The sequence below is a fragment of the Meles meles genome, chromosome 6 (genome assembly GCF_922984935.1).
Source record: "Meles meles chromosome 6, mMelMel3.1 paternal haplotype, whole genome shotgun sequence".
Lineage (NCBI taxonomy): Eukaryota > Metazoa > Chordata > Mammalia > Carnivora > Mustelidae > Meles > Meles meles.
This window is the reverse complement of record NC_060071.1, coordinates 3586300-3601486: the sequence shown is the minus strand read 5'-3', so window position 1 is coordinate 3601486 and position 15187 is coordinate 3586300. Positions and strand designations below refer to the sequence as shown.

General features: G+C 45.3%; 1 protein-coding gene across 3 annotated transcripts in view; it reads left to right on the top strand.

Moving 5' to 3' along the window:
• ADAMTSL3 (ADAMTS like 3) overlaps nucleotides 1-15187 on the top strand; it is a 344936-nt gene that overhangs the window by 131681 nt on the left and 198068 nt on the right. For all 3 annotated transcript variants that reach the window (XM_046010294.1, XM_046010292.1, XM_046010293.1), the window contains exon 5: nucleotides 8171-8216. In XM_046010294.1, the coding sequence (XP_045866250.1) occupies nucleotides 8171-8216 (46 nt within the window). The remainder of the gene's footprint in view (nucleotides 1-8170; nucleotides 8217-15187) is intronic.

The following is a 15187-nucleotide window of genomic DNA, read 5'->3' as shown; positions in this document are numbered from 1 at the left end:
CCAACAAATTTGACAATCTGGAAGAAATGGATGCATTCCTAGAGACATATAAACTACCACAACTGAACCAGGAAGAAATAGAAAACCTGAACAGGCCCATAACCAGTAAGGAGATTGAAACAGTCATTCAAAATCTCCAAACAAACAAAAGCCCAGGGCCAGACGGCTTCCCAGGGGAATTCTACCAAACCTTTAAAGAAGAACTAATTCCTATTCTCCTGAAACTCTTCCAAAAAAAGAAATGGAAGGAAAACTTCCAAACTCATTTTATGAGGCCAGCATCACCTTGATCCCAAAACCAGACAAGGATCCCACCAAAAAAGAGAACTACAGACCAATATCCTTGATGAACACAGATGCAAAAATTCTCACCAAAATACTAGCCAATAGGATTCAACAGTACATTAAAACGATTATTCACCACGACCAAGTGGGATTTATTCCAGGGCTGCAAGGTTGGTTCAACATCCGCAAATCAATCAGTGTGATACAGCACATTAATAAAAGAAAGAACAAGAACCATATGATACTCTCAATAGATGCTGAAAAAGCATTTGACAAAGTACAGCATCCCTTCCTGATCAAAACTCTTCAAAGTGTAGGGATGGAGGGCACATACCTCAATATTATCAAAGCCATCTATGAAAAACTCACCGCAAATATCATTCTCAATGGAAAAAAACTGAAAGCTTTTCCACTAAGGTCAGGAACACGGCAGGGATGATCATTATCACCACTGCTATTCAACATAGTACTAGAAGTCCTAGCCTCAGCAATCAGACAACAAAAAGAAATTAAAGGCATCCAAATCAGCAAAGTAGAAGTCAAACTATCACTCTTCACAGATGATATGATACTATATGTGGAAAACCCAAAAGACTCCACTCCAAAACTGCTAGAACTTGTACAGGAATTCAGTAAAGTGTCAGGATATAAAATCAATGCTCAGAAATCAGTTGCATTTCTGTACACCAACAACAAAACAGAAGAAAGAGAAATTAAGGAGTCAATCCCATTTACAATTGCATCCAAAACTATAAGATACCTAGGAATAAACCTAACCAAAGAGGCTAAGAATCTATACGCAGAAAACTATAAAGTACTCATGAAAGAAATTGAGGAAGACACAAAGAAATGGAAAAATGTTCCATGCTCCTGGATTGGAAGAATAAATATTGTGAAAATGTCTATGCTACCTAAAGCAATCTACACATTTAATGCAATCCCTATCAAAATACCATCCATTTTTTTCAAAGAAATGGAACAAAGAATCCTAAAATTTATATGGAACCAGAAAAGACCTCGAATAGCCAAAGGAATATTGAAAAAGAAAGCCAAAGTTGGTGGCATCACAATTCTGGACTTCAAGCTCTATTACAAAGCTGTCATCATCAAGACAGCATGGTACTGGCACAAAAACAGACACATAGATCAATGGAACAGAATAGAGAGCCCAGAAATAGACCCTCAACTCTATGGTCAACTAATCTTCGACAAAGCAGGAAAGAATGTCCAATGGAAAAAAGACAGCCTCTTCAATAAATGGTGCTGGGAAAATTGGACAGCCACATGCAGAAAAATGAAATTGGACCACTTCCTTATATCACACATGAAAATAGACTCCAAATGGATGAAGGACCTCAATGTGAGAAAGGAATCCATCAAAATCCTTGAGGAGAATGCAGGCAGCAACCTCTTCGACCTCAACCGCAACAGCATCTTCCTAGGAACATCGTCAAAGGCAAGGGAAGCAAGGGCAAAAATGAACTATTGAGATTTCATTAAGATCAAAAGCTTTTGCACAGCAAAGGAAACAGTTAACAAAACCAAAAGACAACTGACGGAATGGGAGAAGATATTTGCAAATGACATATCAGATAAAGGGCTAGTGTCCAAAATCTATAAGGAACTTAGCAAACTCAACACCCAAAGAACAAATAATCCAATCAAGAAGTGGGCAGAGGACAGGAACAGACATTTCTGCAAAGAAGACATCCAGATGGCCAACAGACACATGAAAAAGTGCTCCACATCACTCGGCATCAGGGAAATACAAATCAAAACCACAATGAGATATCACCTCACACCAGTCAGAATGGCTAAAATTAACAAGTCAGGAAATGACAGATGCTGGCGAGGATGCGGAGAAAGGGGAACCTCCTACACTGTTGGTGGGAATGCAAGCTGGTGCAACCACTCTGGAAAACAGCATGGAGGTTCCTCAAAATGTTGAAAATAGAACTACCCTATGACCCAGCAATTGCACTACTGGATATTTACCCTAAAGATACAAACGTCAAACCATAAATGACTCTTAATCTCACAAAACAAACTGGGGGTTGCTGGGGGGAGGTGGGATTGGGAGAGGGGGAGGGGGCTATGGACATTGGGGAGGGGAAGCGAACCATAAGAGACTATGGACTCTGAAAAACAACCTGAGGGTTTTGAAGGGTCAGGGGTGGGAGGTTGTGGGAACAGGTGGTGGGTAATAGGGAGGGCACGTTTTGCATGGAGCACTGGGTGTTGTGCAAAAACAATGAATACTGTTATGCTGAAAAAAATAAATAAAATGGAAAAAAAAAAGATACAAACGTAGTGATCCAAAGGGGCACGTGTACCCAAATGTTTATAGTAGCAATGTCTACAATAGCCAAACTATGGAAAGAAACTAGATGTCCATCAACAGATGAATGGATAAAGAAGATGTGGTATATATACACTATGGAATACTATGCAGCCATCAAAAGAAATGAAATCTTGCCATTTGCGACGACGTGGATGGAACTAGAGGGTATCATGCTTAGTGAAATAAGTCAATCGGAGAAAGACAACTATCATATGATCTCCCTGATATGAGGACATGGAGAAGCAACATGGGGGGGTAGGGGGATAGGAGAAGAATAAATGAAACAAGATGGGATTGGGAGGGAGACAAACCATAAATGACTCTTAATCTCACAAAACAAACTGGGGGTTGCTGGGGGGAGGTGGGATTGGGAGAGGGGGAGCGGGCTATGGACATGGGGAGGGGAGGCGAACCATAAGAGACTATGGACTCTGAAAAACAACCTGAGGGTTTTGAAGGGTCAGGGGTGGGAGGTTGGGGGAACAGGTGGTGGGTGATGGGGAGGGCACGTTTTGCATGGAGCACTGGGTGTTGTGCGAAAAGAATGAATACTGTTACGCTGAAAAAAAAAATAAATAAATAAAAAGGGTAAAATTAAAAAAAAAATTAATATATTTTTATTCTTCAAAACACATGCTTCTCTATCTTTAAGACTCTAGTATTTGAGTCACTATATCATCAAATGAGTGTAATAAATTATACTGCTATAAAGTCCAGGGAAATTTTATTAATGTTTTTAATGTATCCTCATGGGAAATCAACATATGTTTTTTATATATGCATAAATTTATGGCTTCAAAATCTCCAATTTCAGGGTGTTACAAATGTTGTAATGGGTAGAAAATATATAATCGTGAAATGATGTTCTTGAATTTTCATTTACTCCTGATAACCATGAGCTCTTACATATAATAATTAGAAAGAAATTAAAAACTTGGAGGACATTGGGAGATGGAGAGGAGAAGGGAGTTGAGGGAAATTGGAAGGGGAGGTGATCCATAAGAGACTATGGACTCTGAAAAACAACCTGAGGGTTTTGAAGGGGCGGGGGTGGGAGGTTGGGGAACCAGGTGGTGGGTAATAGGGAGGGCACGTACTGCATGGAGCACTGGGTGTGATGCCAAAACAATGAACACTGTTACGCTGAAAAAAATAAATAAATTTAAAAAAAAACTTGAAAGTAATTTTTCTGCAGCTTGGCTGCTTGGGGCCACAGGAGTTATTTCCAGAATAAGCTGGCAGGTTCCTGGTTGGGGAGTTGGGACTCCACTGTCCTTCACTTTAAAATAACTTGAATTTCATTTCATGCCTTTTCATAAAGTGGTCGTTCCTTTTCATACTGAAGCGTCGCCAGGGCACGCCACATCCATCGCGATCAGTCTGTGAGTGTACTGTGTGTTCGGTTGATGTGAAGGAGAACGTTAAACATATTGGCCAGATAGTTGGGTTAAGAAAACAAATCTTACTACTGATTGGCTCGGGGAATTGAGAGTAGTCTTCCCTCATGTTTCTAAGCACATTCCGGTACTTAGTAGGTTCACTGTAAGAAGTTGTTGGAGGAGGAATGAATCCAGAATGGTACTGGGTATTTTGAGAGTTCATGAAGTAAAACGCTCTCTTTCCATGTCACTTTCCTGCCCTTGTGTGGGACTGGTCGTGGGGATAGCCTCATGTCTTAGATTTACATTTTCCGTCTCGTCGGTTAAGACGCAGGTTTGTGCCTCCTGGGTCCTAGGCTCACAATGAGGGCACAGCAGATGGCAGTGGGGTGTAGACCATGACTGTCTGGTCTATACAACAGACCTGAGATTTAACCAGAAGCTGTTTGCAACGATACATTTTTTCCTTTTAGTTTTAAATTTCTTTTTACAAAAGTAGTTTTTCTTTTCTTTTCTTTGAAAAGGATTTTATTTATTTATTTGGGAGAGACACAGATAGTGACAAGATAGCAAGAGAGAACACAAGCAGGGAGGAGAGGGAGAATCAGGTTCCCACTGAGCAGGGAGCCCGATGTGGGACTTGATCCCAGGACCCTGGGATCATGTCCTGAGCTGAAGGCAGACACTTCACCGACCAAGCCAGGCATCCCTACAACAGTAGTTTTGCTTCTCATTTAAAAAACTGCTGAAGTTAAACAATTGGTAACAATGCCTCTGAAATCATTTTTTCTGAAGTTCTAGAATGTTTTTAAAGAAAATACCATTCTTTGTAGGTTTTGACTATTCTGTTTTTCCGTACATCAGTATTTCAATTCAAATACTATCTTGTTTCTTTGCAATTTGCCTGGTCTTTGGACAGTAGAATTTAAAAGCCTTTTAGGGTTCTAAGTCAGTGTGGTACAAAAAGTTTTGGTTATCACTTCCCTAATCTATTAGCTGCTTTCCTCAGTTGGGGCCTTTCCAAAATAAACAGAGTACTTTAAATCCCCATCCACTTTTTTCTGTAATTTATTTTCCTCTCCCCCCCACCCCCTGCACATAAAAGCACAATGAAATAAGTCATGTAAGTGCATGACCTTGACCACTGGCTTAGCTCTTGTCTCCCAGGAGAATGGCGTCACTTCCCCTTGACCAAGAGAGAGACTTCTCCACCCTATAATCCCGTTTTCCCGCCAGCATCCTAGTTTGGTGCTTCTTGAATGTTTCAAGTTTGATGTAGTCTCATTGAAAGTTTAATAAAGTTGAGGGTCATGTATGACAAGACACAAAACAGAGGAAATGGGCAGTGTTACAAGATGCTGAGTCTGGGTCAACCTATTACTAACATAGCATCTGGGAAGATGTCCTAATCCCGAGCTCGTAAGAATTGTACTAAGCAAGGGCAACTGATTGTATACGTGGTCTGCCTTTGAGTTCAGAACTTGAACTGTCATTTAGGTAATGCTTTCTGAGGCAGCCATGATGCTGTGATTTTTTTTTTCCCCCCACTCCCAAAGTTCTTCTTCCCATATGTTGTCTCCATAATCCCATTAGGGGCACGTGCTACAAGTGGAACAGACAGAAAGGGATGGTATGAGATGAAAGTGGGTAGTTTGAGTAGGATTGCAAAGAAAGGAAAAGTGGAAAGCAGGATCAGAAAGTGTCAAACATGATAAAATACAAAATAATCATGCCAGTAAAAGAAAATTACTCATGTGGAGGATGGATTCGTCAAAACTCGTAAAATTGTGCACCCCCCTAAAGGTGAATTTTACCATATATAAGTTTCAGAAGCGTGGGGAAAAAAAGAGGCAGCTTAAATGAGCACACATTGTCATGTTTGTACAGCAATGTGGATATACTCAATGCTGGATCGTGTATCTAAAAAAGGTTAAGTTGGTAAATTTATGGTATGTGTGTTTCACCACAATTAAGAACATTTAAATTCAGGTCTACAAAAAATGTAATGTCTGTATAATGGACTATTATATAGTTACTGAAATAATTTCTCCGAAGAATTAGCAATGAAATGAGGGACTACGTGTTCTATGAGATTAAAACTAATCCGAGACTGAACTGGTACTAGGATTTCACATCTGTAAGTCATGCAGAAACATGGGATGATTAAATGCCAAAGTGTGGAGAGTGAAGGTCTTGGTGATGGGATTTAGAAAGATTGATTATTCTCCGTTACACTTCTTGGCGTATTATGAGTTTTCATGTACTCGTTTTGTAATCAGTAAAAATGAAATCATCAGCAGGTATGCGCAATGATGGTATATTACTGAAATGGATTATCCATTATTTCATAGAGGCTCCTATTTAAACTGTAGCAGCCAAAAATCAGATCCATCCAGATCCACTTTTTTTTTTTAAAGAGAGGGAGGAGGGAGGGGCAGAGGGAGAGGAAAAGAGAAAATCGCAGTGAGTGAGCCCAGCGCAGGGCTCCACGTCAGGACCCTGAGATGGTGACCTGAGCTCCCAAATCAGGAGTCAGATGCTTAACCGACGGAGCCACCCAGGTGCCCCCACTCAGACCCACTTCTTAAAAATTTATTTTCTTGCAGCATCTGGGTGGCTTAGTTGGTTAAGCACCTGCTTTCAGCTCAGGTCATGATCCTGGAGTTCTGGGATCAAGTCCTGCATCGGGCTCCCTGCTCAGTGGTGAGCCTGCTTCTCCCCCTTCCTCTGCTCCTTCCCTCCTGCTTAGGATCGATCGCTCACTCTCTCTCAAATAAATAAAATCTTTTTAAAAATTTCTATTCTTCTAAGACTAAATATTTTAAAACATTGAAATAGTATCAACCAACTTTTAAAGCCAGATATTGTGTTAAGCCTGTGTTTAGCTTTCTTTGCTGCAAATCTGCCATTGAACTGACCAGGTAAACCAAAGGTTTTTTTTTTTTTTTAAAGAAGAATGTGTAACTGAGAAGTTGGGAAGTACCGTTAGCGGACCAGCTAGCTGTGAGGAGTTAATACAAACTACAGAGCAGCAAGCGCTGGTTGAGGAAAGCACCTGCGGGTTGGAACCACGAGCATCCTAAGAAAGACACGACCGGGAGGTCGAGTTGCAGGCTTCCAGAGCCACTGGCTGGAGGGGAGGAGGGAGCTCGTGGGGATCATTTGTGGGGGGTTCTCAAGCCTGTAGATGACTTCAGACCCTACAGCACCAGCATCCCAGGGAAATCACCTGGACACGATTTTGTAGCTTCCGTTCAGTAAGGCCAATAGTTGGAAGAAATTGCGGAAGGGTTGCGTCCAGCAAGCGTCTAACGGAGACCGTCGTATCGATTACAAACAGAGGTCACGGAGAGCCCAGCCAGCTTAGGGTCCTTCAGGGAGTGTGTGTGGGTGGGGGGGAGACACGGTGCATGAATGCATCCACCCGGAGTCTCCTCTTCTTTTTCGCAGAAAAAAACCCACAAGTATGCACACACGTTAGACAGTAATTTCAGGGGTTACGTGGCTCCCAGGGTGAAAACTGCACGTAAGTCATAGCATTATATTAATTCAGCTGAAGAATTCACTCTCTGTTCAAAGGGACACTTTCATGAGACCTTTTGCCCTTCTGATTTTTAAAAAGTTATTTCTTAGAATTTAAACTTTGAATCTCTGAGGTAACACGGACTAATATAAGTTTTGTGAGTATCAGCTTGTATTGGCCTTTCTTTTTCTTTTTCTTTCCTTCCTTCCTCCCTTTCTCCCTCACTCCCACACTCCCTCATTTCCTTTCTTTTTCTTCCTTCCTTCCTTCTTTTTTCCTTTCTTTTTCTCTCTTTTTCTTCCTTTCTTTCCTTTACTTGCTCACTCGCTTGCTTGCTTTCTTTCTTTCTTTCTCTGTTGTCCTTCCTTTCCTTTCCTTTTCTTTTTTTCTTTTCTCTTTCTTTCTTTCTTTCTCTCTCTCTCTCTCTCCTTCCCTCTCCTTCCTTCTTCCCTTCCTTCTCCCTTGCTCCCTTCCTCCTTTATTTTCTTTCTTTCCTTCCTTCCTTCCTCTCCCTCTCTCTCCTTCCTTCCTTCCTTCTCTCCCTCCCCCTGCTCCTCCCTCCCTCCCTCTGTCTTCTTTCTTTTGTGCTGCTTGCCACTTCTATGAAATCATTTCTTTTTCCCTCTTTTTTTTTTCCTCTAGGAACTGTGAAGGACAGAATATTCGATACAAGACATGCAGCAATCATGTAAGTTCTGTAAGAAGAGCGTATAACCCAGTAATGTTCGTGGGTTCAGTTGGAAGATTGTGTGTGCTGTAAAGCTAATGACCCTGGGTTCCCTTTGGGGAAAAGGTAAACATTTTTTAATTGACAACAGATTTTGTGTGTCTCATACCTTCCATGTGTACTGCCTTTTTGGGCCTTTTTATATTTATAAACTAATTTGGTAAGTATTTAATAGTTTCTGAATTCATGGAAACAATATTCTCCATTCAAGTGCATTATGTACAGGGTGTCCCCTGACCCTCACACTGTCTCTGAGATAGAGGCAGACAAGGTGTGGCAATTTCTCTTTTGCAAATGAGGGCCCTGGGGTAAAATTCCTTTTCCCTGGCCACAGAGGAAGAGCACAGACTTGAACTGGTCTGTGGTGTTCTTCCCGCTCCAAATCACCTGCCCTGCCCACCGCAGGACGTGTTTAAGAGCACTCTATAGGTGGTTCAAGAAAATCCTACATAAGGACCCATTTATAAACCTCTCTCTTGCTCTACAATGATGAGTCCTACAAAAATTCAAACCTTCTGCTTTCCAAATCTGAAAATGCAAAATAAGTATCAGAAGGAATCCATCCTATTTTACATGTAAAACATTTCCCTTATTCGTGTACAGACCCAAATCAAAATGATGTGAATAAAAAGGAAATTATTAGACTCCGGAACTCTAAAGGAGATTTAGATTTTTTTTTAAATCCACTTTTTCCCCTTGGTTGTAATTAATTTATTTCAAAAGTTTCCCTCGCTGGGGCTTTGTCCCTCTCTGTCCCTTCTCTGTCCTGGGCTGGTATATGAGACAGGCCCTGTCTGAGGGCCTCTGTCCTGCAGACCTAGATGTGTCCTGGGACGCAGCCCTGCCACCTGGGGCAGTAGTGAGCGGGCGCCGGGAGAGAGACCTTCTGACCACAGGGTGCAGCCGCGCTGCCCGTCTGTTTCCATCAGTGATAAAGCAGACGTGGTTGTCTTTCTCTCTCAATGGGCTTCAAACTCAGGTGGCAGGTGTGGGTACCTGTTTACTGGCCATTCAGACTGCACCACCACTCGGCCCCTGGCCAGATAGACTCGTGCCCATCATGTCCCTGGAGGAATCTGGGGCCACAAAGCTAATAGATTTCACATGTCCTGTGACCTGGGGGAGGGGCGAGGACTTGGGGGACGCACAGGCGCGTGATGTGTAATTAAATGAGCTGAGGTCCAGTTGGGGGGTGCGGGAGGCGTAGAGATCGACTTGGGCCTTTAGCACAAACCCAGTCTGGCTTTATTTCTCGCGCAAGCACAGGGGTGCCTTCAACCCGGAGGACTTCATCTCAGACATTTCCATCTACTGCCTTTTGCCTGGCTGCATATTTTTGTTTGTTTGTCTTTGCTGTTGTTTGTTTTGAGGGCTTTTTTTCTTTTTATAAAAGGGCTGCTTTAACAAGTGACCACAAATTCCTTGCAGCCATTCAACGATAAATTACATTGCGGTATCCTAGCCTGCCATATTCTTAAACTATCTAGGGGAATTCATATTAAATGCCCAGATCAAGGTGTTGCCCTTTGAGATTTCAATCTCGGGTTTCTGTGTGTGTGTGCACGTGTGTGTGTGACAGAGAGGGGAAAAGAGATTCTGCTCTTGCTAATTCTGAAAAGAATCTTCAGCACAAGGGGGTCTAGGAGCGTTGGGTCATGTGGTGTAGAAATACAATATAATCTGCTAAAATCAGTGATACTGGGTGCAATGGTTAGGACTTAGGTGAGCTCAAGGGAAGATCCCAGGCCTCTGAGGCCGTGTGGTCTTGGAAGAACCTGTGGTCTCTATGTGAGGGCCCCTCTGGGAGGATCCTGCGGAAACCTTTACCACCCGTAGGCTGCTGAGGATCAGAGGGTTAGAAAGTGGTGACCAGTGGGCAGGACCGCCATGTGAATGTTGCCCTTTTCGGTTTTCCGAGTTGGGGTCCATAGAGAGATTTCATAAGAACGCGGCACTAGTCTCTATGCTTGTCTTTGCGAACTCAGAGTTTTAACAGAATTCCTGTTAGGGAAAGAAGGGGGCGGTGGCGGGCCTTTCAGGGGGAAGTGTTGAGGACACCCTCCAGCTCCGTGTGCCAGGCTCTGGCTCTGTGCAGCCTCAGGCGTCCCGCGGATCAGAGGCGGCCCCGTGCAGCCCCTGCGACAGGGCCTGTGGTCTTCCCAGGAGAGACGACACTTTGTGTTCCTGGGAATAGACAATAGAAACATGGCCAGGATGTCAGGCACCGTGAGTGGACAAAGCCACAGGAACTCCGGGTTCAAAGATGGTCACATCCTTTCTTGAATTGCTTCCTGCTTTATTGATTGAGGTTTAGAATCACCCCTTTGAGATCTCCCCCTTCCCGCTACCCAGGGTGGTGCCGAGAGCAGGAGGGGGGACCCGTCTGCCACCTGCAGTGGGGAGAGAAGTGAGGTCCGGTCACGGCACCCCTGCTGTTGCTTCTCATGGCCATACAGTGTCCCTGCTGGGGACGGGCCACACTCCGTTGACAGTCAGGGGCTTCCCTTTTCCCTGGAAATGGGGCCCATCACCCCCTCTTCTGAAGGAAGCTGCCTTTAGTAAGTCCAAGACGAGGCGCTCTTACGAGGGAGATTTGCCCTGTGATTCAGAGCCCACCCGATGGGCCCGCGAGATCCCCCTGTTCCCACCTGAGGGACCTCACTGTCCCAGTCTTGGTGATCAGGGAAACCTGCCCCATGGAGGACACAGGTCACTGCCGGGGGACCCCAGAGACCCTCTGTTCCCTCCCATCCAGAGGTCGCCCGTCCTTCTTTCTTTTCCTCCACATGATTATCTGAAGGCTCAGGCTCTCGGCCTCAGAGCTTGTCATCTAGGCATGCCAGCTTTCCAACTCTTAGCAAAAATCAACAACAACAATAATAATAATACGATAGACTGCATGCGTTCAGTACTTCCTGAACGCTAGGCATTGTTCTAAGTGCCTATCCACGAATCCACTGATTTAATCCCCATAATATCTCTACAAAGTAGATGTTACTTTGATTTCCACTTTTTACAAAACATTCATTTATTTGAGAGGAGGAGGGGCGCAGAGAGAGGGAGAGAGAGAGAGTCTCAAGCAGACTGCCCTGAACGCAGAACCCTGTGCGGGGCTCGATCCCACAACCCTGAGATCATCACCTGAGCCAAAAATCAAGAGTCAGATTCTCCACCGGCTGAGCCACCGTCGGCCCTTACTTCCACTCTCACACAAGAGGAAATGTAGGAAACGTGCCCAGGGGCACAGAGCTGAGCTAGACCCCGGCGGTGGGGCTGCAGGCTCTGGAGTGCACGCTTCTTGTCACCGTGTGACCCCAGACTGCCTCCTGGAAAGGAGCCTGCGAGGCCGGAGCCTTGTCGGATGACTGGTGACAGCGCAGACAGTGCTCTCGAATGCGGCTGCTCCTCCCGCCCCAGGAGCCCAGAACTCCCAGGGGGAGTCACAGGAACATCCCCCCTGCAGAGACCGGCATAGAACCACTCACCCCAGGAGCTGTAGGATAGACCTTCTGACTGGCCACAGTGGGCCAGGGACAGAGATCAGGGAGACGAGAGGCGGCAGAGGGGATGTCAGGGAGAACAAGTTCCCCATGGCCTTCCAGGCCCCAGCCCCGGGGAGAGGGTGTCCCTGCCGCAGGGGAGGCTCGGGCTTGACGCGGACAGACCCGACAGCAGCATTTCCGATGTCTGCCCCCCTCCGCAGAAGACGCCGGAGAAGAGTAGGCTCCAGGCACTCAAGGCAGGATCGAATGTCCTTCTGTGAGGAAGTGCGGATGTGATGGGGAGTGACATTCTGAGGGCAGAGAGGAAGAAATCCCACTGCTGGGGAGTGAGCGCCACGCCCCCCCCCCCCCCCCACCGCGACAGCTGGCCTCGTTGCAGCGGCTCTCCCTGGGGTCATTCTGTCGGAGAAAATGGGACTTTGGGCTGGAACATTCCGTAACCCCCGGTAGCTTCCACCTTCAGAGAGAACCCTCCGATCAGCGCCCAGCAAAGACCCCGACGGCCAGGCACAGGCCCCTGAGGCCTCAGTGAAGACTTTCCCTTACCCGGCGTCTCCCAGAGCAAGTGGAGACTTTCCAAGGGAAGGCTCGCCTGTCAGCAAGGAGTTCTAGTACTGAAGCCACTGACCTCTCCTTTTTATACCGGGGATTATGGGATCAAAGGCAGGGCTGGAAGAGAGCGGAAGGAAAACGGCTTTAAAAACAAGCGTATCGTGATTTGGACAGAGGGTTTTGCAGCAGGGACACATTTTTATGTGAGCACAGAGGGAACAGTGGTGGACTCTGTGCAGTGGGGTCCCTGGTGGCTTTCCAGAAGAGAGGATGACATTTGATGGGACCCTTGAAGGACTCCTCATGCCGTGGATCCTATGGAGGGCTGATTTCTGGCAGTTTCCTCTTGGAGGTGTTCTTCATTTTGCACCGTCGTTGCTCCTACTCCAGTCCAGCCTGCCGTCACACAGGTCCCTTTAAAGTGCCGCGCTTGCAGTCCCCTCCGTGGGTCCTTATTGCTTTGAATTCCCCTGACTCGCCTTCAAGGACCTCCAGGATCTGGTTAGACTTATCTTGGGTTCAGCTCACAAACGTTCACCCTTGCTGGTCACGCCTGGTCCCTGTCCCTCACCGCAACCGACTTCGCTTCTGCTCTGTCCCTGTTGCTTGTAATTCTTTCCTATAGTTGTCCTAAAAAAACATCATACCATCCCAAATCTCCCCTGAAACCTCACTTTTCCGTGATGCACTGTTTGCTGTCTTCTTATAATGGCCACTCACAGTAATTCATTTTCATGCTAGAAATTTGGCTTTGGTTATACTATAGGATCCCAAGTTGTAGTACAACTTGGATGTGAAGATAAAATAAAAATTTTAAATTTGCTTACAGTAGAAATCCCATTTCTTCTGAGTTCCCTACTCACTCCCATTTATCTGGGATAAATGACCCAAATATGTAACCCACATTAAAGCTTGGTTCAGTCCTTTTATATAAATCACCCTTAGCTGAAGGTCTGTCTCTTTTTGCATAAAAATGTTCCATTGATTAGGTGACCTCCCTGTCCCCGCATTTTTCGCTCAGTTGTCCATGAGGATGATGTGTGTATCCTGGGCTTGAGGAGAGAGAAGAGATCTCTGTCTTCGGTGTGGTCCTTGAATGGGTTCTACTTGTGTCCTTCTTACCTCCTTCTCCTTCTTCTCTTCCTAAGCTCTGTCCTCCTCCTCCTCTTTTTGGAAGAAAGGAAAAAACTTTGGAAAACTGGCTGCCCCCTCCTGACTGAGTCAAGTCTTTCTGATCTGGGATCTCTTCTTTCCTTATCAACTCCACTTCTTCAATTTTTAAAAATCTATTTTTACTTATTCACCTTAGACCCAGAGAGTGTGCAGGACGAGGGAGGTACCGAGACAGGGAGAGAGAATTCCAAGCAGACTTCCCAAGGAGCATGGCGCCCGATGACGGGCTCGATCCCAGGACCCTAAGATCATGACCTACGTTTAAAATCAAGAGTCAGATGCTTAACTGACTGAGCCACCCAGGCGCCCTGCCACTTAATCAATTTTTAATTTAACACTTGGGACAATTTTATTTCCTTCGCCGCAAAGCCTTCCTTGTGAGTCCATCAACACAAACAGTAACTCAGTGGGCCCCTGTATGTCACGCAGCAGATGCGGCATCTCCGATGAGATAACGGGCTCTCCACATGACATCAGGGGATTAGATCCTTCTTTTCTGCTCTCCACAGCCTGTCACCTAGACGACACCCGTAAAATATATTTAACCAGTGTGTTGTCTTAACTGATATGAAGAAATGCTTCTCAGGGAAAGGGAAGCAGAAGGACGTTTGGTATTCGAGCTTCCTAAATGTCAACTAAACTATTTAAGACCCAGGAATCCCTGGATTGTCTTGAGCCAGCGCAGGGGACCCAGCAGAACCCGACCAGACAGGCTTAGTGTTGACGCTGGAAGAATGCCAGGTGAATGCAAGTGTTTAATGCGAGCCCTCCGAGTCTTGCAAGATTACTAGAAAGCCGTGTCATATAATGGAACACTTGTCACTCTCGTAGTCAGTCTTGGCTCTGTCCTACTCTTGCCGGGTGCTTTGGCTAGTGACTGAAGACTTTGAGGATCCCAGTTTCCTCTATTTATAAAATGAGGGTAACGATCATGCTGACCCACCTACCTCAAAGGGAATGTCAGTGCGACCCCTTGTAAACCGGAAAGCATTGCCCAGATACAGATACGTGGGTGTCTTCATCGGGATCGTCACTTCCCAGGACAGAAGCCCACTCAAAGTAGCTCAAGAAAAATGGGATTCACTGGATGGATTCATGTGTATTTAATAGAATCTGGGCATCAGCACACCTTGAGGGCCCGGACCTAGGAATCAGAAAGTGAGGAGGCCACGTTACGTAATCGTATTAAAAGACATCTTTCCTTCTTCCGTGTCTAATTCATTCTTCTTTGCTCTGAGAGCTGGCTGGCTTTGCTTTAACAGGCATCTCAAGAAAGAGATGGTTAGCTCTGTCTCAGACTGATGGGAGTCCCTAGCTCTTCTCCTGCAGTTCCAAGTTCCTGGGGAAGACCGTCCTGGCATGGACCAGATGTTTGCCTCTGATGATCAGCCGTGGCCAACGAGGCTGGGTCCCGTGTCCAAACCAGGTCCCCCTTTTGGCAAGAACTAAGTGTAGACCAGCATCCTCAGCTGTCTGTTAATTAAACCTTGTTAATTTTGTGATATTTCTATGGTTTATGGAGTTTAAGACAATCAGGGGTCAGACAGAAAGAAATTTCAGTCCGTAAAGCATGCTTGCCACATCAGTGAGCCTAGGATAAGGGAAGGTTTTCACTCTGCTCTCTTCCACTCTTTGGCTTGCGTTTCAAAGAGTCAGATACAGAGAAAATTGGCCACGGTGAAGGGAAGAGGAGGCCATATAGTT